At 48.9% G+C, this 22,339-nt stretch overlaps 1 protein-coding gene across 1 annotated transcript in view; it reads left to right on the top strand.

Annotated features, from left to right (window-relative positions):
- PIWIL1 (piwi like RNA-mediated gene silencing 1) overlaps positions 1-22,339 on the top strand; it is a 1,696,151-nt gene that overhangs the window by 491,158 nt on the left and 1,182,654 nt on the right. The window contains exon 7 of the mRNA XM_086942674.1: positions 16,339-16,419. Within this exon, the coding sequence (XP_086798800.1) occupies positions 16,339-16,419 (81 nt within the window). The remainder of the gene's footprint in view (positions 1-16,338; positions 16,420-22,339) is intronic.

Here is a 22,339-nt window from a genome sequence, read left to right as displayed (position 1 = left end):
GACCAGCTATCCTAGTAGCATTGACAAGAGCAGTCTTTAGGCTAAACTCTAGAGGGCGTGTTAAGCCAGCTGTTATAGTCAAGTCAAGTGATTTATATTGCGCACTACATACCCAGAAGGTCTCAAGGCGCTAGAGGAAGGGTGGAGAATTACTTGTCGAATATCCAGGTTTTAAGCTGTTTTCTGAAGGCTAGGTGGTTTTGAGTAAGGCAGAGGTGAATGGGAATGGAGTTCCAGGTTTTAGCCGCTAAGTAGGAGAAGGATCTTCCCCACCCCCATGGTGGTTTTGTTGATGCGTGGAACAGCAGCGAGGGCTTGGTTGGAAGAACGTAGCTGGCGGGAGAGGGTGTAGAAGAATAGTCGCGTGTTGAGGCATTCGGGTCCAAGTTCATATAGGGCTTTGTGTGCGTGGGTGAGGAGGCGGAACGTTATTCTCTTATTGACGGGGAGCCAGTGGAGGTCTTTCAGGTGACCGGAAATGTGGTCTTTGCGCGGAATGTCTAGTATGAGTCTGGCTGAAGCGTTTTGGATGTGTTGGAGTTTTTTCTGAAGTTTTACGGTGGTACCGGCGTACATGGTGTTTCCGTAGTCCAGGCGGCTTGTAACCAGTGCATGGGTGACCGTTTTTCTAGTTTCGGTGGGGATCCAGCGAAATGTTTTTTTGAGCATGCGAAGAATGTTGAAGCATGATGATGAGATGGCGTTGACTTGTCTAGTCATCGAGAGTGAGGAGTCCAGGATGGCGCCCAGGTTCCGTGCGTGGTCCGTTGGGATGGGTGCTTTTCCTAGGGCCGCTGGCCAACAAGAGTCGTCCCAGGCGGAAGGGGTAGTACCTAAGATGAGGACTTCTGTCTTGTCTGAGTTCAGTTTTAGATGGCTGTGCTTTTTCCATTCGGCTACTTCTTGCATCCCTCCATGTAGGTTAGTTTTGGCGGTGGTAGGGTCTTTGGTGAGTTAGAGTATCAGTTGAGTGTCATCAGCGTAGGAGATGATGTTGAGGTTGTGTTGGCGTGCGATGGCCGCAAAAGGGCTCATGTATACATTGAAGAAGGTAGGACTGAGTGATGATCCTTGTGGCACGCCGCAGATTACTTCGGTGGCCTCTGACTTAAACGGTGGGAGGCGGACTCTCTGAGTTCTTCGGCAAGGAACGAGGTGATCCAGTCAAGTGCTTTTCCTTGGATTCCGATGTTGTTGAGGCGTTGTATAAGGGTGCTATGATAGACTGTGTCGAAGGCTGCGGAGAGGTCAAGGAGGATGAGGGCTACTGTGTCTCCGTTGTCCAGTAGTGTTCGAATGTCGTCTGTTGCTGCGATGAGGGCGGTTTCGGTGCTGTTTGGCTCGGAAGCCGGACTGTGAGGAGTCGAGGGATTTGTTGGTTTCGAGGAAGGCGGCAAGCTGGTTGTTGGCGGCTTTCTCAATGACTTTGGCCGGGAATGGTAGGAGCGAGATGGGGCGGTAGTTTTTGAGTTCGGTGCGGTCTGCTGTGGGTTTTTTCAGAAGGGCGCGGAGTTCGGCGTGTTTCCAGCTTTCCGGGAAGGTGGCGGAGTTGAGGGAGCAGTTGATGACGTCTCGGAGGTGGGGTGCGATGATGGAGTCTGCTTTGTTGAAGATGTGGTGAGGACATGGGTCTGTGGGGGATCCTGAGTGGATGGAGTTCATCAGGCGAATGGTGTCCTCAGTGGAGATTGGGTTCCAGTCATAAAGGATGTTCGGGGGGGGGGGGGGGGGGGGTTAGGTTCGGAGGTAGGTTGGGTGGGTTGGTCTCCGGGTTGGTTGTCGAAGCTGTTGTGGATGTCGGCGATTTTGTCGTGGAAGAATGAAGCTAGGGAGTCGCAAAGGATTTGAGAGGGAGTGATGTCGTTTGAGTTGGCAATGGGGTTGGTAAACTCTTTGACGATGTTGAATAGTTCCTTGCTGTTGTGGGCGTTGTCTAGTCGGTCTTTGAATGCGGATTTCTTGGCTGATCGGATCAGTTGGTGGTGTTTACAGGTGGCGTTTTTGAAGGCGTCTCTGGTGCTAGTGTTTGGGTCTTTTTTCCAGGCTTTCTCAAGGGAACGGCAGAGTTTCTTGGATTTCTTAAGGTCATCGTTGAACCAGGGGGCATTTTTGCTGCTTAGCTTGAGTTGATGTTTTTTCAAGGGTGCTAGGTTGTCAGGGCTGTGGGTTAGCCATTGTGTGAGGTTGATGGCTGCTTGGTTAGGGTTCGACGAATAGGCAGGGGGGTTTTGAAGAAGCGATGTGGAGATCTGGTCAATGGTGAATTTGCTCCAGTTTCACATATACCCCTTGAACACCAAGTGAAAGGACACCACACAAGTTGTTATGAAAAATAAAGAATATTTATTTATAAGTCTACCCTGAACTCTTTGAGTCAGGGAGCTAAGCACAATACAAAACTCTTAAGAAAATACTTTGCAATATTTACACAAATGCCCGAGGGGCACGAAAAACCATATACACTAAAAGTGGAATGCGAAATACTAGCAGGTAAGTAACAAGATCCAGAGGCTTCAGGATCGCTAGGACTACACTACTGAACCCTAAGGTTAGGAGCAGGAGGCCTAGGGAGATCGGGTGCAGAGTGTGCACTCTCACGCGGGATGCGGGACAAAGTCTCTGGAGGCTAGTATTTGTAAAGTCACTGTTTCCGGACGAATCCGACTAGGTAGACTAAAAACGAAAAAGGATCTGGACACTTAGATAGTGAACCTACGTTGGAGCACCGAAATGCTCAGGTTACCTAGCCCAGGGGCTGCGGCTGCATAGGGTTCAAAAGACGTCTGGAATCCTCGTTGTAGTCCATGGAGCCTGAAAGAAGTTGTTGCTGGCAGGCGACCAGTGAAGATGTTCAGTGTGATCCAAGCCTGGATCGGTGATGAAGATGACCTGAAAGCAGAGGGGACTCAGTTCTTAATCACTAGCCAGTGATTGCGTGGGCACCAGGATGGCACAGGATGAAGTCACCTCGACCAGGTGAGTGGGCGACGCCGGACTCTGCTGTCCCTCGGACCAGGAGGCGTTGTCGGCGACCAGGCTGGAGGTGCGAGCTGTCCCACAAAGGTGTCTGCTGTCGGCGATGCTGGAACCAGGATTGGAGCAACAAGCCTTGGCAAAGGCAAGCCCACGCGGTGGAGTCAAGATGGCGTCTGGAGTGGACCAGGAGGGTCCGGGGTGCTCCTCTTTTGAAAGGGAGCAAGGGCCAGTCTGGAGCAACCAGACCAGCGGTGAAATCGTCGTGGTACGTAGTCAGGAGGGCCACTAGCCAGCAGGCAAGTGACCAGACACTGCGGTAAGCAGCAAAGAGCAGAAGGGCCCCACGCAGATCTGGTGGATGCTTGGTGCTGAACTTCGGTGCTGGAGCTGCTCAGGGTTACGGCTTCTCAAACCCCAGTGCACTCACTCCAGGATCCCTCGGCGGTCGTGCTGGTTAAGCATCGTGCAGTTTTGAAGATGGCCGGTCCCTCAGGTCTCGTCACACCCACAAATCTCAGCTGGGCTGATGATACAGGTAGAGGTCAGAGATGCCAGGGAATCCGGGTCTCGTCGAGCTGGGCAGTCTTGATCCGGAGGATGGACTTAGAGCAAACTGCGATGCTTAGATGGTGCCTGCGGGTGCAGGGTGGCTACTCCTTAGCCACAAGGGAGAGTCTTCAGAAAAAGTCAAGAGTTCCTTTCGTGGAAAGTAGTTCAAGATTCAGAATTATCTCATTTGGGAAGGGGGCCTGCTCCTACCTTTATTCTAAAAAAAAAAAAAAAAAAAGGGCTGGCACGCGACTAGGTCCTGCCCATGGGTGGGACCAGGAGGGGGGGTGGTTACACCCCTCTCCCTTGTCCGGACTTTCCCCAGCTCAGGGGCTGGTGTGCCCCTGGAACTGGTTTAAGCCGGCATATGCACAGTGAGCACCGGGGTGCCACTTGCAGTCACCTTCCTCTCAGCCCTGCCTACCTGGGATACACAAAACCCTGTCTGGGATGGTGCTAGCACCGCCCCTGACAGGAAACCCTTTGTCCAAGCTCTCCTCGCTGGAAGGACTCCCAGCAGCAGGAGGTCAGACTCGTGTCTGTGGTGGCAGCATCCGTTTTGTGATGCTGAGGCTCGAGTTAGCTTTAACCGGGGTTCACAGTTACATACATGTCGTGCCCCTCTAGAAGGGTGGAATGCTAACCCCGTCGCCAGAATTGGCGAGGGGTTAGTATTCCAATTCGTATGACACCTTACTGGACATGTTTTGATAAAGCGATACCAAAGTTGGCAAATAACCGCGAGGATTATAAGGCACTTAAGAGTATATGGTATGCGTTATCATGGAACAGCTATTAGGACTTGGTTCCGCAAGCTGCAAACGGGCTCAGCTCATGCCAGAGCACCATCTCACATAATTCAAAGCACTCTGCCTTCAGGATTGTTAAGGCCTGCCATAGGAGTGACTGATAGGAATACATGTGTCCATTTTAGGGTTAGATATAGGAATACTATATCTAAAGCAAAGGGTGATTACACCACCTTGCCCCAGCTGTCGTGCAGCCAGTTGTGTCAGATTTGGATGGCCAGCCAGGGGTGGCATAATACATGCTGCAGCCCCTGGAAGGCCCTGGGTGCACCTATGCCCTGGGTACCGAAGGTACACTGTACAGGGGCTGATAAGGTGACTCAGTATCCAATTAGATATGTACCTAGAGTACATGGAATCCATTTTACAGAGAGAGCAGTAGGCCTGGGGCCCTGAATAGCAGGGTCCCAGGTCAACTAAGTCGAAAAACCAGCAAAACACCAGGCAAAAAGTTGGGGGTAACCATAGTCAGATATCCACCTTCCTACACCTATAATAAGAACAATAGAGGTGGATACCGTGGCAACAGCAGCAAAGGCAGAGGACGAGGGAATAACACCAGATCCTCCGCCAATACTAAACAGTGACGCCTTGTCGCTGCCCCCGGACCATGTAACACCGGTCGGGGGCGATTACAACAGTTCCTGCCGGAGAGCATTACCACAGACAGGTGGGTGAGACAACTTATTCAGTACGGCTATTGTCTAGAGCTAACTTCCACTCCACCCAAAATACCCCCAAGACACCGTCCTATGTCTGCAGAGCACATAGACTTATTGCAGCAAGAAGTTATCAGCATGCTGCAAAAAAGGGCCATAGAACTCGTCCCCATACAGGAGCAGGGTACAGGGGTATACTCGCTGTACTTCTTAATACCCAAAAAGGACGGGTCTCTCATGCCAATACTGGATCTGAGGCCCCTAAATCAATATGTCTTATCAGAACATTTTCACATGCTCACTTTTCAACAGGTTCTGCCATTGCTCACTCAAGGAGACTTCCTCGTAACACTAGACCTAAAAGAAGCATACTTCCACATACCAATACATCCTGCACACAGGAAGTGTCTCAGGTTTACCATACAAAATCAGCACAACCAGTTCAAGGTACTACCTTTCGGGGTGACAACAGCCCCCAGGGTGTTTACCAAGTGCCTAGCGACGGTAGCGGCGCACCTGAGGAGAAACTATGTCCACCCCTATCTGGACGACTGGCTCATCCAATGCAAGTCAGTCCAGCAATGTGCCAGCCACATGTCTCGCACTATTCACCTCCTGCACAGCCTCGGATTCTCACTAAATTACGCAAAGTCCCACCTCCAACCCGCTCACGTACAACAGTACCTAGGAGCTACGATAGACACTTTGGTAGCAAAGGCACAGCCAAACTCTGCAAGAATCAACAGTATTCAATTACTGATTCAGAAATTCAGACCCCAACACTCGCTCCCAGCACGGGTATTTATGCAGTTGATAGGCATGATGGCCTCCTGCATCTTCATAGTCCCTCACGTGAGACTACACATGCGTCTGCTTCAGGAGTGCTTAGCACGGCAGTGGAACCAGGCTCAAGGACAATTAAAAGACCTAGTGTTGGTGACCGGTCGCGCATACAACTCTCTGCATTGGTGGAACCCACAAAACCTTTGCAGGGGACAACGGTCCCAAGAGCCTGTACCACAAATAGTGCTGACGACAGACTCATCTCTTCTGGGCTGGGGAGCACATGTCCTCCATTACACAGTACAGGGACTATGGACGACACAGCAAAAGATGCACATCAACCTGTTGGAACTGATGGCAATCTTCATGGCAATGAAGGCATTCAAGGTACATTTGTGCAACAAAGTTGTGTTGATCCGGACGGACAACATGACTGCCATGTACTACATACAGAAGCAGGGAGGGACACACTCTCCACAGTTGTCACATCTAGCGCAAAGCATGTGGAAGTGGGCCATTCAGAGGAACATATTCCTCATGGCGGAACACCTCCCAGGCAGGGACAACCAGATGGCGGATCTGCTCAGCAGACACAGCCACCAGATGCACGAGTGGGAGATGCATCCCTCAGTGCTACAATCGTACTTCCGGCAGTGGGATCACCCAGAGATAGACCTGTTTGTCACAAGGGAAAACGCAAAATGCCAAAGCTTCGCCGCCAGGTTTCCACATATGCAGTCTCAGGGCAATGCGATATGGATGAACAGGTCAGGCAGGTTTGCGTACGCTTTTCCCCCAGCCCCGCTCATACCACTAGTAGCACGCAAACTGCGACAACATTCCATGACACTCATCCTAGTTGCTCCAACGTGGGCGAGGCAACCATGGTACACCACGTTCCTAGAACTTTCCGTGGTGCCTCATCAAAGGCTGCAATTAACACCCAGTCTTTTAACGCAGAGCCATGGAGACATTCAGCACCCAGATCCTCAACAGTTGAAGCTTGCGATCTGGCTCCTGAAGTCAGTTTGGTTACCTAAACTTGTCTCCTGACTGTATGAATATTATCAAAGAGGCAAGAAGACCTACAACCAGAGCATGCTATGCGGCGAAGTGGAAACGGTTTGTCATCTATAGGACCAATAATGACGTAAATCCGCTAGATGCATCTACTCAAAACATCATGTTACATTTACATAGATGCAATCTAGCCTACAGTTCCATACGTATACATTTAGCTGCAGTGGCAGCTTATCTTCAGAACAGTCAACACCTTTCACTCTTCAGAGTACCTGCTATTAAATATTTTATGGAGCGACTCATGAGGTATTCCTCCAAGACACCCACCTTCACCTGTCTTGAACTTCAACGTGGTTCTAGCCAGACTGATGGGACCACCTTTTGAACCGCTACACTGGTGTGAGATTCAATTCCTAACGTGGAAAGTGGCTTTCTTAGTGGCTATTACATCACTTAGGAGAGTTAGTGAGCTACAAGCCCTAACTATTCAGGAGCCATTCATACAAATTCATGCAAATAGGGTAGTGCTACATACAAACCCTAACTTTATGCCAAAGGTGGTATCCCAGTTTCACATCAGACTATCGAACTGCCAGTGTTCTTGCCAAATCCAGATTCAGTGGCAGAAAGAGCTCTACATACCCTGGATGTTAAGAGCTCTCCTGTACTATATAGACAGAACAAAACCTTTCAGGAAAACTAAGCAACTGTTTGTTGCCTTTTCACCACAGCACAAAGGCAACCCCATCTCAACATCCGGTATAGCCAGATGGATTGTTAAGTGCATACAAATTTGTTATCGGAAAGCTAAACTCACATTAACCGTTCCCCCAAGAGCACATTCCACACGCAAGTTAGGGGCATCCATGGCTTTCCTGGGAAACATTCCTCTAGAAGACCTATGTAGAGCAGCCACATGGACTACCATACATATACATTTACCAAACACTACTTGTGAGAAGTTGGCCTGATATATAATGTTCACTATTCTAGTGAGCACTTTGTATCAGTCCAAACAACCTTTATTGATGAGTGGTTGTAAGTCAACCGAAGACCAGCTATCCTAGTAGCATGGACAAGAGCAGTCTTTAGGCTAAACTCTAGAGGGTGTGTTAAGCCAGCTGTTCTACCATCACATATACCCCTTGAACACCAAGTGAAAGGACACCACACAAGTTGTTATGAAAATAAGTATGTTTATTTAGAACACAACAACCCTGGACTCTTTATGAGGACAGGGTGCTAAGCACAATACAAAGCTCTTAAGTAAATACGCAAAGTTGCACAATTTACACAAATGCCCGAGGGGCACGAAAAACCATATACTCTAAAAGTGGAATGCGAAATTACTAGCAGGTAAGTACTACTCTAATAGGCTTTGGGATCGCTAGGACTGTACTACTGAACCTTCAGATTACTAGCAGGAGGCCTAGGGAGATCGGGTGCAGAGTGTGCACTCTCACGCGGGATGCGGAACAAAGTCTTTGGTTGCTAGGAATTACAAAGTTAGTGTTATCGGACGAATTCGACTAGTTAGGCTGAAAACGAAAAAGGATCTTGACCCTTGGATAGTGAGGCTATGCTGGGGCACCGAAATGCCGAAGTTACCTAGCCATGGGGCTGCGGCTGCATAGGTCTGGAAAGACGTCGGGAATCCTCGTTGCAGTCTATGGAGCCTGAAAGAAGTTGCTGGCAGGCGACCAGTGAAGAGGTTCGGATGGATCCAAGCCTGGATCGAAGATGGAAGACACCTGTAAGCAAAGGGGACCAAGTTCTGAATCGCTAGCCAGTGATTAGATGGGCACCAGGATGGCACCGGATGGAGTCACCTCGACCAGGTGAGTGGGCGACGCTGGGCTCTGCAGTCTCACGGACCAGGAGGCGTTGTCGGCGACCAGGATGGAGGTGCGAACTGTCTCACGATGGTATCTGCTAACAACGTCGCTGGACCAAGGATTGGGGCAACAAGTCTTGGCAAATGCAAGCCCACGCGGTGGACTCAAAATGGCATCTGGAGTGGACCAGGAGAGTCCGGGGTGCTCTTCTTTTAGAGGGGAGCAAGGGCCAGTCTGGAGCAACCAGATCAGCAGTGTTGATGTCGTTCGTCGTCTAGAAGGCCACAAGCCAGCGGGCTAGTAGCCAGACAACGCGGTGAGCAGCAAAGAAGGGCCCCACGCAGATCTGGTGGATGCTGGAGGGCTGAACTTCGGTGCTGGAGCTGCTCAAGGCTGGGGCTTCTCGGACCCCAAAGCACCCACTCGAGGATCCCTCAGCGGTCGTGCTGGGCAAGCGTCGTGCAGTCCTGAAGATGGCCGGTCCCTCGAGGTCTCGTCGCACCCACGGTCTCAGCTGAGCTGACGATGTGGGTAGAGGTCAGAGGTGCCAGGGAAGCCGGTTCTCGTTGAGCTGGACAGTCTTGATCCGGAGGAGAGACTTACAGCAGACCGCGATGCTTGGATGGTGCCTGCGGATGCTGGGTGACTACTCCTTAGTCACAAGGGAGAAATCTTGAGAAGAAGTCGAGAGTTCCTTTCGTAGAAAGTAGTTTCAGGATTCAAAGATGATCTAATTTGGAAGGGGGCCCGCTCCTATCTTTATACTAGGAAAAGGGGCTGGCACGCGACTAGGTCCTGCCCATGGGTGGGACCAGGAAGGGGGGTGGTTACACCCCTCTCCCATGCCGGACTTTCCCCAGCTCAGGGGCTGGTGTGCCCCTGGAACTGGTTCTAGCCGGCAGATGCATAGTGAGCACCGGGGTGCCACTTGCATTCACCTTCCTCTAAAGCCCTGCCTACCCAGGATACACAAAACCCTGTCTGGGATGGTGCTAGCACCGCCCCTGACAGGAAACCCTTTGTCCAAGCCTCCCTCGCTGGAAGGACTCCCAGCAGCAGGAGGTCAGACTTGTGTCTGTGGTGACAGCATCCATTTTGTGATGCTGAGGCTTGAGTTAACTTTAACCGGGGTTCACAGTTACATACATGTTGTGTCCCTCTAGAAGGGTGGAATGCTAACCCCGTCGCCAGAATTGGCGAGGGGTTAGTATTCAAATTCGTATGACCCTTACTCGACATGTTTTGATAAAGCGATACCAGAGTTGGCATATAACCGCGAGGATTATAATGCACTTAAGAGTATATGGTACGCGTTATCATGGAACAGCTATTAGGACTTGGTTCCGCAAGCTGCAAACGGGCTTAGCTCATGCCACAGCACCATCTCACAGGATTCCAAGCACTCTGCCTTCAGGATTGTTAAGGCCTGCCATAGGAGTGACTGATAGGAATCTATGTGTCCATTTTAGGGTTAGATATAGGGATACTATATCTAAAGCAAAGGGTGATTACACCACCTTGCCCCAGCTGTCGTGCAGCCAGTTGTGTCAGATTTAGATGGCCAGCCAGGGGTGGCATAATACATGCTGCAGCCCCTGGTAGGCCCTGGGTACACCTATGCCCTGAGTTACAGGGTCTGATAAGGTGGCCCAGTACCAATTGGTAAATGCACCTAAGGTACATGGAATCCATTTTACAGAGAGAGCAGTAGGTCTGGGGTCCTGAATAGCAGGGTCCCAGGTCAACTAAGTCTGAAAACCAGCAAAACACCAGGCAAAAAGTTGGGGGCAACCATAGTCAGGTATCCACCTTCCTACACTACTGCGTAGATGTACACTCCAAACAGCAAGCAGCTGTAGGACCGGCTGTACTCTGAACTCTTTTTCAGGCTGCTGCAGCTGGCACGGGCAACCACCGCTAAGGGGGACACTGCTATACATTCTATGCACAGATATGAATTCAGCAGCCCACATGCCTCGAACGGAATATGCTACTTACCAGTATGCATCTGTTCTTGGCATGTATGGCTGCTGACATTCATATCGCCCTCCCTCCTCCCCGGTGCCTGTCGCAGCTGTAGCACTCAGAATTATTCTATAGCATGGACATCTCTTACTGTATCATACTCCATCCCCTGTATCATACTCCATCCCTGCCACAATGGCGAAAAACAATCTGAGGATGGAGAGGATGCCCATGCGCACTGTAGTCCGGGGGAGGAGCCACCTATCTCGTGATACCTCGAAGACTCTTCCAGGACAACAATGTGCAATCATCCGGACTAAACACTAGGCGGCGATCTATGCACAGATATGAATGTCAGCAGCCCTACATGCCAAGAACAGATGCATACTGGGAAGTAGCATATTCCTTCTGTAGTAGGGGTATCTCTGTTATAGTCATAAGCTTCCGCCCTCCTCCCCGGTGGTGAAAGATATTCATGTAAGGAATGCTACAGTTCTGGCGTGTTAAGCCATCTAAAAGAACTGCAAGTAAAAGGGTCCTGCTGTGCATTCTGGGATACTGTGAGTTCTAGAAGGTTCTCTTAAAGGCACAGTATCCTGTTCTGAGCCACATAATGGCAGCCTATGGGGCTTGTCTGTCCACTACTTTCTTTATCATTCCAGAGGGCTTTTGCTGGTAGGGGAAGGGTTTTCTCTTTGGAGAGCACTGGACAGTCTGTGCTGTTAGTGGGTTTTTGGTGGAATTTCTAGTTGAAGTACTGGACAGTGTAGCCTGTGGATATAGGCTGCATTATCTGTCTTTAAATTCTCTCTTAAGTGTCTGTGCAGGTCTGCATTTTTTGACCTAAGAGATTAGTTTTGATTGCTCCGGGGTCCACGCACATGGGCGGGACTATTCACTAGATTATGAATATAACAGAGATACCCCTACTACAGAACTGGAGTTACAGGACAAACTACTCCTTTTTGATGTTCTCTTCTTATAGATATTGGTATTGTCCACATGAGCAACTGGCAGTCATGACTCTTTAAACGGGTCAGGACACGGAATAAACTCTCTTAGAAGCACATGCTTCTATGATAACAAGCATTGGAGTACCGAGGTACAACAAATCTTTAAATAGTCTAAACCTGGTCCACTCCATGCACTCGGGCGCCATTGCCGATCAACACTGGGGCCTCCCCAAGTGAATCAATCGCAGCTCGACTGTCAAGTCCTCTCCATAGAGGCTAGGAAGGTCCCACCGGGCGCCGCAGCACGCCCCTGGCTGCCTGAGCTCCACTGCACAAAGCACCCGCGAAGCCCGCGGGCCTGCAGACGCTTAAGTCCGCAGAGTAGCCCTGTCTTCCCCAGGGGCCTGCCCTGCGCCCACGGCTGGGGGTGACTTCCCCATGTGTCATCCCAGGTCCTGGGCTGCGTCGATCATGGACACGTGTCCTTTAGCTTGCTGTTGCTCCTATATCGGAAGCACTGCTTCACTCCGGCTGTTGGCACAATGTGTGGACAGCTGGGGAGAGGACATTTGTAGGATTGTAGTGTACAATGGGCATGGGCGGCCGGAACTTCGTTAGGCTGCTTCTTCCATGATGGCTGTCCAGGCCATGCACCCGTTTAGTAGTCATTTTACAGATAAAAATATTTCCTATATCCATAAATTAATAATGAATTTTTATTATTGGTCTTATTCAATGAATTCATTTTTAAATGCTTAACACTCCTGTTCCTTAAGGTAAGGTTGCCTGCTACCAGCGGTTGAGCAAAGGATAATTTTTTTTAGATCTTGTCTGAATTTTATATTGCTAGTTTTACTGTACTCTATAGCAGCCGACGTGGGAGCGGGGGTTCTTCCTCCCGTCACCGGACTATGCATGACATAAGAGCACCAAGATTGTATGCAATTGATAGGTTGTACCTGAGGCTAAAACTAGGCTGAAGTAACGTCCTCTAGTGAGGCAGACGTGGCTGAAATGAAAATGTACGCAGTGCAATGCTGATACAAAGTATGTTCTAGTCCTTGAGTGAGGCAGTGGTGGGCGTGGGCCCTAAAATGAAAATAGTGAACGTAGTTCACGCCAGGGGTGATGGAGCTAGCAAACATTAAAGTAGTACTGAGAGACATAGAAAGCACAAATATCACAGAAATATCGTACATAATCAGGCATAGCACTAGGAATAACAGAGGGAAAACAGCAATTTCCATCGATGGAGATTGAGTAAGGGAGAGAAACGAATGAATAACCACCTGCAAATCAGCAGGGGATCTGGGTTAGACCAAGAGTCAATGGAGGTCAGTAGAGGTCCTAGAATGCACAAGTCTTAAAGAAAAGGGCGATTCTTATGATTGCGTGATACAAACTTCCTGCACTTTTCCATTGAGTTCAGTTCTTCTTTGGTGGAGTTACATGCACTCATCCATTAGCACTACAGTTTGTAAAGAATCAATTTTCAGCACCTGCCAATTAACGTCATCGCTGTGTGTTGCTGTGCCATGTAGTGACAGATCAATGGTGCTGTGGTAATACCGCACCATATCCTGCTGCAGTGTTGTCCAATACAGAGCTTGATTTGTTTGGGTGGTTTTTCCGATGTATATCGTTCTGCAGGTACACCATATGCAATCAGTAACATTGGCAGAGTTGCAATTAAAACAAATCTTTGCTAGATTGATAACCCTGCACAGACTCTTTTTTTGTACTTGTGATGTATTTGCAGACTGTGCATTTGTAGTGTCCCTTAATTAAGATGCATTGTCTATAGTGGGTGAAATAGCTATAGAGGGTCCAGCTGAGTGTACTAGGTGATCCTTAATAGTGCTGCCCTGGGTGAACGAAAACATAGGGGTGTCCAGGGTGGTGTAAATCCTCTGGAGGATAGGCCAGTGTTTAATGCATGCTGTTTTGTTGGATTGGGGTGAGAAGTTGGTGACACCTGTACAGTTATGTATCAAAAGGAGGGAGTTTAGAGTAGGTGATCAATGGATCAACGGACACGGTTTACCACCCAGGTGGGTGGAAGGTCCAGTTGCAGCTTGTGTCCGTGTCTTGCACTAGGGAAACAAAGGGAGGTCGCTGTACTGTTCCTATGAGAAGTGTGGGAAGTGTTTAGCTGGCATGACCACAGATGTTATAGTAACATCCTGGGGCATCCATTTTGTTGGATGTAATGGCCTCACACACCCCGAAGGATGTCATGCTTCATCATCGGCGGTTGCTCCTCGTCGGGGAGGCGGTGCAATCCCCGACGGGCTCACCTCAAAGAGGGGCTCTTTGGCGGAGATCTTTTTCCAACTGCCTTATGGTGAGGTGGGGGTGTGTGGGCCGGGCTAGGTGTGGTGGTGTGTGGGGTATTAAAATGTAGCAAGGGGTACCGGAATTCAATTTATTCTGGGGGTCCCCTGGCTGCAATTAAAAAGTGGGGTTTAGCTCACTAGGTGTCAGCAGGTTAGGTCGGGTGACCCTAGATGAGGCTAAAGGTGATGTTGGTCGACATGTTTCACGCTGTGGGTCTAGTCACCCGCGATTCATCAGGACCTTAATAATGTACTCCTATGCCTAAGGGTTGAGGACTACATGCCACGCATCCGCGCAGATCGACCTACCCTTCTCCGCCGAGCTCGAGTAGATCTACTCGAGCTCGGCGGAGAAGGGTAGGTCGATCTGCGCGGACACAGGAGAATAGAGCATAAACCTTGGGCTCTTCCCTGCTGTCTAGTCCCGCCGACCCCTCATGTGGCATGTAGTCCTCAACCCTTAGGCATAGGAGTACCCACAGAGGTAACAAAAGACACACATGACACTAGCATGTTTGCCCCTGCACATTATTAAGGTCCTGATGAATCGCGGGTGACTAGACCCACAGCGTGAAACATGTCGACCAACATCACCTTTAGCCTCATCTAGGGTCACCCGACCTAACCTGCTGACACCTAGTGAGCTAAACCCCACTTTTTAATTGCAGCCAGGGGACCCCCAGAATAAATTGAATTCCGGTACCCCTTGCTACATTTTAATACCCCACACACCACCACACCTAGCCCGGCCCACACACCCCCACCTCACCATAAGGCAGTTGGAAAAAGATCTCCGCCAAAGAGCCCCTCTTTGAGGTGAGCCCGTCGGGGATTGCACCGCCTCCCCGACGAGGAGCAACCGCCGATGATGAAGCATGACATCCTTCGGGGTGTGTGAGGCCATTACATCCAACAAAATGGATGCCCCAGGATGTTACTATAACATCTGTGGTCATGCCAGCTAAACACTTCCCACACTTCTCATAGGAACAGTACAGCGACCTCCCTTTGTTTCCCCACCTGTACAGTTATCACATCTTTTTTCTATGTGGGGGATGGAAGTACGTCCTGTGGCAACACCAGGCTCTTTTAAGGGCGGTCTTGACAATTCTCCGTGTGAGTTTTCTCTCTAGGTCAACCTGTCGCTCAGTATGCCTACCTGAAATAGTCTTTTGTGTGTACAGTTATGGTGCACTCTAAGTGATTGACCATATGGTGGGCCATCTCTGACGGTGCTGGGATGGTGGCTGGAGTAGGCAAGGAGGGTTTTCGGATCTGTGGGTTTTCTATAGAGATGTGGTTAGCCTGTGCTCATCTGATATTTGGAATTCCAAAAAGTGGATACTGGTTTTATCCAATTGGCAAATGAGCTTAACTCCTTCCATGCTCATGACGAGCTCAGCTCGTCATGATGTACACCTCTCGTACACTCATGACGAGCTCAGCTCGTCATGAACAATGGGGTTCGTAAATAATCCGCACTGGAGGGGAAAAGCCATAGCAGCCATGGAGTTAATGTGTCGCTGTGTCTAGTTGAGGTATTACACAAATTTCTTGAGTGCCTGAGACCACTCTTTCCAGATGACAAAAATATTGTCAAAAAGCCTTTTTCAACATATGATAGAGGGAAGATCTGGGTTATGGTCAGTCAGTAGATTTTTATGTTGGAACGTGTCTATATAAATGTTTAGGAAGTCTCCCCACGTTGTTGATAATAGGAGTTGTCAAATTTAAAGTAAATGGTGAGTGCAATGATCTGTAACTCCATTATGGATGTAGTGGGGACATTGTGTGATCTGGGCGTTTAAGCACATTTGCAATAATTCGTATGCTCTTGTTTCGGGATATTGGTGTGAAGAGAGATGTCTAGAGCGACCAACAGTTAATTTTGTCGGGTTGAAGTGGTGGACTTCTCTCAACTTCATCATGTACTTTCTGTCTTAAATGTAGGATTCGAGTGTCAGGACTATATTTTTAATGAATCCATTCATGTACTTCCCCAAGGAGTTCCAGGATGGAACCACAACTTGAAAGAGTAGATCTACCAGGATGTACCGGATATGTGTTTGTGTGTATGGTACTGGAATCCGTGAATGCTTCATGTTTAGATATTAAAACTTTCGTTGAGCCACATGTATGGCAGAAGGGACAAAGGTATTAAAAGATACCAGTGCAACAACTAATGCATTGATTTTGTTTTAAGTTCAGTGAATTGTGCTGCAATCTGTGTTCGCGTATACTGTTCAACCAAAGGTGTTCTTGGATAACAGATCAGACATATAAAGAGGAAAGTGGCATCTGTAAATATTACTGTCCTATGTACTGTCTGAGTAACTCTCGACAGAGTTGTAGGCTGTAGAGTAATTTGTTTGCTTAGCCAAATGTTTTATGTTTCACCTTTGTATTTCATGTGGAATGTTTGAAAATCTCATGCCATTTGTTTTTTAATTTAGAATTTTGAAGATAATGAATTTGCAACAAATTGGACGTAATTACTACAATGCAAATGACCCAATAAGTATTCCAAATCACAGGTTTGTAAAAGTAAATTCTTATTGTTTTAGTTTTTCTTTGATTGCTTATAAAAGTTCCTACTATGTAGTTCTTCCATTGATTTGTGTTTGTCAACTGCTCGGTCTTATAGTTTACATTAAAACCAGACAAAAATATCAAATGATCTCATTGTAAAACTGTATCTCCTATGGTTCAGTGACCTCTTGCAACCCATTAGCTTTTTTCCCTCCATTAAAAGAAATACAATTTTAAAATGTAAGTAATTTTCATGATCGAGTTTTCACCTAATCTGCTTCTTTCACTGAAACGAAATGTTATAATTTTTCTTTTTAAACTTTCCTGTGTATTTCATTAATTTACAAATCATATTTGACCTGAATCTTTTCTGAAACCCAATCTTTACAAAAGTCATTTGTGCAATTCTTTTCTTTTAGATGAGCTTTTTCATGGACCTTGCTTTTGTCTAGGAAAGCTTCTCAGCCCTCTCTTTCCTCTTAACTGTCTTCTTCCTGTTGCGTTGCAATGAATTCTTATTGACCTCCTACTGTTTATTTTTCCACGTCGATTTCGGTTTAAGTTTTAGGTATTTATATATTCATACTTTCGACATTACTGATGCATCCCTGACTTTCCCCATACCACTTTTCTCTGTGTCCTTGCTCGTCCCTGATTTACGTATGCCATAGCACACATAACCCCCACCCCCCAGCACGCTTAGGGTTGTCCTTTTCATGTTTGCATTTAAAACCAATTCACATTGTTTGAAAATAACCAAAACTCAGCCAACCATAGATCAACCCTTGAACCAATCTTCCCCTGCAGCGCCACCATCCGATCGCAGTGATTACATCAACGTTTGACCTTTCTCTCGGAGAACGTGTCGAACTTTGAATCTTCAGACCAGTTTGAAGTACCGCCTGTTTTTCCCTCACTGAGCACAATGCCAGGGTGAGGTCCAAAAAACAACTGTTTAGACCTTTGTAAGTCTTGTTGGATACCAAAGCTATTTTCAGAGGCTACTGTTCTACACCCTCATCACAAACCAAAGGAATGTAAGCATTGCTTTGCCCTTCATGCAAAAACGTTGAAGTATAGTGAGGCTACACTATTTCTGTGGGTTCAGAAGACTACGACCTTGGGGTGATCCTGATGGTGATGAAAGCCAGACAATAGCTTCACCTACCAGAGAGCTTAAAAATTAGGATACTAACTAATTTTAGGAATCGTTGAAGAGAGCAAAATCTAATAAGTCAGCAGTGGCTGATAAGATAGCAAGGAATAGGGTTTCTGTCACCTCCCTCTCTTGCAAAAGCATTCTCAATTAACATCCCAGGCTGTTAAATGTTTTTAAAGAGTCTTCTGGTAAATTTTCATTGACTGATCTGCTGTTGACTTGTACATTGTTGATTGGTAGTGCGTTGAAGCCATACAGTGCAAAGACGTTGATGGAAATAACTATGCTTATGACTATAAGACTGCAACCACTTCCTTGTCACCGAGACTGACAACGACCGCTTTGTCGACTAGCTCTTCATGATAGATGGCTACATTGAAAATATATCAGAAGCAAGCATCATCGTTCTTGAACCTTGCTTGCTTTACCACTTGATTCAAGCTAGCTGGACTGATGAGGGGTGTCACCCCGAAGCTGGTCCCAGGATGCTAGTTTCCGGTCCAGGGAGGACCTGGCTGGCAGTTCGGCTGGACTGCTCCCATGAGGAACAGGGTCAAGACTGATTTGCATATGGCTGGGTCTGAACTAGGATGGCGAGGTGAGCTAAAGAACGATGATGAGTTCAACCCAGATCTGTGACTGGGGGTGAGTGTCTGAAATGTTTTAGCGCTCCGCTCATCATCTCCTTGTGTTTGCCTAATAAAGAGGGTTTTATAGGGACTGGCGAAAGGCCATTTCCCATGATCTATTTTGAATCCGTTACATGGATGATTAGGCTGGGGGTTCTAGGCCTTCTGTGCCGGCGGCTCTGGCCTTGGCGCCGCAGGGTCCCTCTGGATCCAGGCATTGATATGGATCGATGCCGGTCGACCTCGCAATGCCTCCGGTACCAATTCCTCTGACAACGTCTCTATTACCTCCGCCACTAGTGTCCCCGGCCGGCGTCTTCCCTGGCCTCCCCCATGGCTTGGACACAGAACAGGAAAGGTACTTTTGTTCCACTGTTCTACACTGGCATTCCCTATCACCCTGAGTGGCATCCAGAGGAGGGGAGGAGGACTGGGAAGGGTCTGTTGACCCTTTGGTAGACCAGCTTGAGGAGCCGGACTAGAGAGAGGAGTTTGGTGAGGCTAGTGGTCTGGATACCTCCACAGTCCTTGACATGCTTTTTCCCCCTACAATGGCAACAGAGGGAGCCTCATACTCTGTAGTGTTGCGTAGGGCGGCTGAGGCTTAGGGCCTTGAGCTTCCTACGTAGGCAGTAAAGAATATTCTCCTGACAGATGCTTCAGCCGTCAGAGGCCTCTTCGGAGCCCCTGCTGCCGTTCATTGAGGCCCTCGGAAACCACCTTCTAGGCACTTGGTCCAGGCACAACACAGGATAGGATGATTGCATGGCGCCACCGCCTAACCCTGGGCAGCCCAATTTTCCTCTTCCAACACCTTTCTCCCGAGAGCTTTGTAGTCCAAGCCTCATTATACAAAGGCCCGTTCCCTTCTGCTCCTCCAGGTAAGGGAATCCAAGAAGCTGGACCATCTTGGGAAGATGTTTTCTTCCGCTAGCTTAGGACTGCGGTCGGTGAACACTGCATGTTTTTTGGGCCGTTACACCCACTCTGTGTGGGACACAGTTACGCAGGTGCTGCCACAGTGCGTTGAGGAGGCCCGGGCACGAGGCGCGGGACAGTCCTGTGTGGTCGCGGAGGGGAGAGGCGCATCGAAGTTTGCCCTCCGATGTTGGCTGGACCCCCCTGACTCGTTTCTTAGAATGATTTCTACATCAGTAGCCCTAAAGCCCTATGCCTGGCTGAGAAAGCTGGCTTTTCTTGGGATGTACAATCCACTCTTTTTGACATGCCCTTTGATGACCGTCACCTGTTTGGCAAAAAGACTGACAGTGTGCTTGAGCGCTTTAAGGATTCTAGAGCTACGGCTTGATCCTTGGGCCTTGCTGCCACCTCTCGTCTAGTGCAGTCTGCCTTTCTCAGCTACAAAAGGGTGCCCCACCACATTCCACATAGGGACACAGGCCTGCACAATTTACCCAACCTCTGTGTGGCTGAGGACGTGGGACCCAACACCATGGGTCTTGGAGCCATTCCACCAGTATCCCCTCTGTAGCAGCCTCTAAGCCTTCCAAGTCCGACCTTTGTGCCACCTGTTGCCAGTGGGAGGTACGATCCGCTATCACCTCCCCACTGGCACATCACGTCGGACAGATGGGGGTTGCAGATTGTCCCAAGGGGCTACTCTTCCCCCCTTAGCACCCTCAAGACTACCCCTCCCTCCATGCCACCTACACCCACCCCATCCCATGTCGGAGTATTACTTGGCCCGTCTCTGTCAGGAAGTTACGGCCCTCTTGGCCAAGGGAGCTATCAACCGAGACCCTGCCCCAGAAGTAGGTCGTAGTTGTAACTCCCACTACTTCTTGGTGCCCCAGAAGGACAAAGGCCAGCGTCGTATCTTATATCTCGGGGACGTCAACCGCTTCCTCCTGAAGGAGAAGTTCATAATTTTGACATTGGCTCAGGTCCTGTCTGCTCTCAACCATGGACACTGGATGGTAGCGTTGGACTTGCAGGACGCTTACTTCCACATACCTTTCCTACCATCCCACAGGTGTTCTCTACGGTTCACGGTAGGCCAGGAGCATTTTAAGTTGACCGTGCTTCCCTTCGGCCTTACCAGCACCACTCGGGTGTTAATGAAAGTGATGGCAGTGGTCGCATCTCATTTGCTCAGATCAGGGGCTCCAATCTTTCCCCATCGCAGCGAATGGCTGTTGAAGGCTGGCTTGCCCCATGCTGTCTTCTCCCACATCCAGACTACAACGGTCCTTCTACATTCGCTAGGGTTCTCTATCAACGAGTCTGTCTAACCTGAATCCCTCTGAAAGCTCATTCTCATCGGAGCAGTTCTGGATACAGTGCAGTTTCAGGCTTATCCTCTCGAGCAGTGAGTCCTGGATATTCGGGCTATGATATTGATGTTTCAGCCTTTACCCCGGATTTCGGTGAGAAAGACCCTGAGGCTTCTGGGCCTTATGGCCTCCTGCTGTTGGATCATGCTAGGTGGCATATGCGGCCTCTGCAGTGGGACCTGACGTTCCATTGGGTGCAGCAACAGGGGCATCTTTCCAATGTTGTCCAGATCTCAGAGGGCACTGCACACCAATTGCTGTGGTGGCTAACGAACCAGGATTGGGTCAACGGCAGATCGCTCTCTTCCTAAACCAAACTTCACAATGGTGACCGATGCGTCACTTCTGGGATGGGGTGTCCACATGTGTGAGGTGGAGATCGGAGTCCGGGCTCCATATCAACCTGTTGGGGCTCTGGGCATTCGTCTTCCACTGAAAACATTCCTTCCTTCTGTTAAAGTAATGTAAATCAGGTGTTCACGGACAACACCACCGCCATGTGGTACTGCAACAAACAGGGCAGGGTGGGGTCTTGGACCCTATGTCAAGAGGCTCTCCGCCTCTGGATGTGGCTGGAAAGTCAGGGCATGTCTGTCGTCGTTCAACACCTCGCAGGTTCCCTGAACGTCAGGGCAGACAAACTCAGCTGCTGGTGCATGATGGATCACGAATGGCGTCTTAACTCTGAGGTGGTGCAAGGTCTCTTTCAGCAGTGGGGTGAGCCTTTTGTTAGATCTGTTCGTCACCAAAGAGAACGTGCACTGTCAGCAGTTCTTCACACTGGAATTTCCAAAGGCAGCACTTGCTCGGCGACTTTTTGTCGTAAGTGGAATTACATCTTCTATGCGCCTTTCCGCCCATACCTCTACTGCCCAGAGTGCTGAGGATCAAGCGCTACCGGGCCCAAGTCATTCTTGTGGCTCTGGACTGAGCATGAAGAGTCTTGTATCCTGAGCTCTTGAATATGGCCATCTATCCTCCGATCAGACTGCTTCTTTGGGAGGATCTTCTGTTGCAGCAGGAGGAGACGGTCCTCCACCCAAACCTGTCCAGCCTCCACCTTCTTGCTTGGAGATTGAGCTGCGACAGTTGAACACTTTCGACCTTCCTCCCGAAATCTGTAATGTCATATTGGCAGCCAGGCGTCCCTCAACCAAAACTGTATACGCTTGTAGATGGAACAAATTTGTGGCATGGTGCGCAGCAAAGGCTGTGGATCCTCTTTCTGCCCCTCTTTGAGAGGTTAGTCTTCATTCTTTCTTTGGCCCGGCAGGGCTCTGCTCTAGGCACCCCTAAAGGCAATTTTTGGCCATTTCAACCTTTCTTTGGCTTCCTGATCAGCATGGTCTTTTCAAGTCTCCTATTGTAAATAGATTTCCTTAGGGCATTGCTCACCTCTTTCCTCCCATTCCTTTTGTAATGCCCCAGTGGTACTTGAATCTGGTCTCACCTTACCTTGTGTGCTCCCTTCAAGCCACTATATAATTGTCCTCTCAGACTCTTGACCTTAAAGATTGCTTTACTGGTGGCCCTCACCTCTGCTCGAGCTCTTTCTTCTGAACCTCCTTTCCTTGCTATTCATCCGGACAAGAATGTCCTTCGAACTAGACCTTATTTTCTTCCAAAGTGGTTACCTCTTTCCACATAGGACATACCCACCTTCTTCCCGCTTTGCATCCTTCTAAGGAGGCGGCGTGACTCCACTGTCTGGATCCAAAGCGTACGCTATCATTTTATCTGCAAACGAAACGATGGATGAATCCTGGACAATGCAAACATTCACCCCCAGTCACAAGGATCTGTTAAATCCATCATTCTTTTGCCCTCCACACCACCCCAGTTT

The sequence above is a fragment of the Lissotriton vulgaris genome, chromosome 11 (assembly GCF_964263255.1).
Source record: "Lissotriton vulgaris chromosome 11, aLisVul1.2, whole genome shotgun sequence".
NCBI classification, from domain to species: Eukaryota; Metazoa; Chordata; class Amphibia; order Caudata; family Salamandridae; genus Lissotriton; species Lissotriton vulgaris.
This window is presented reverse-complemented; position numbering and strand designations above follow the sequence as displayed.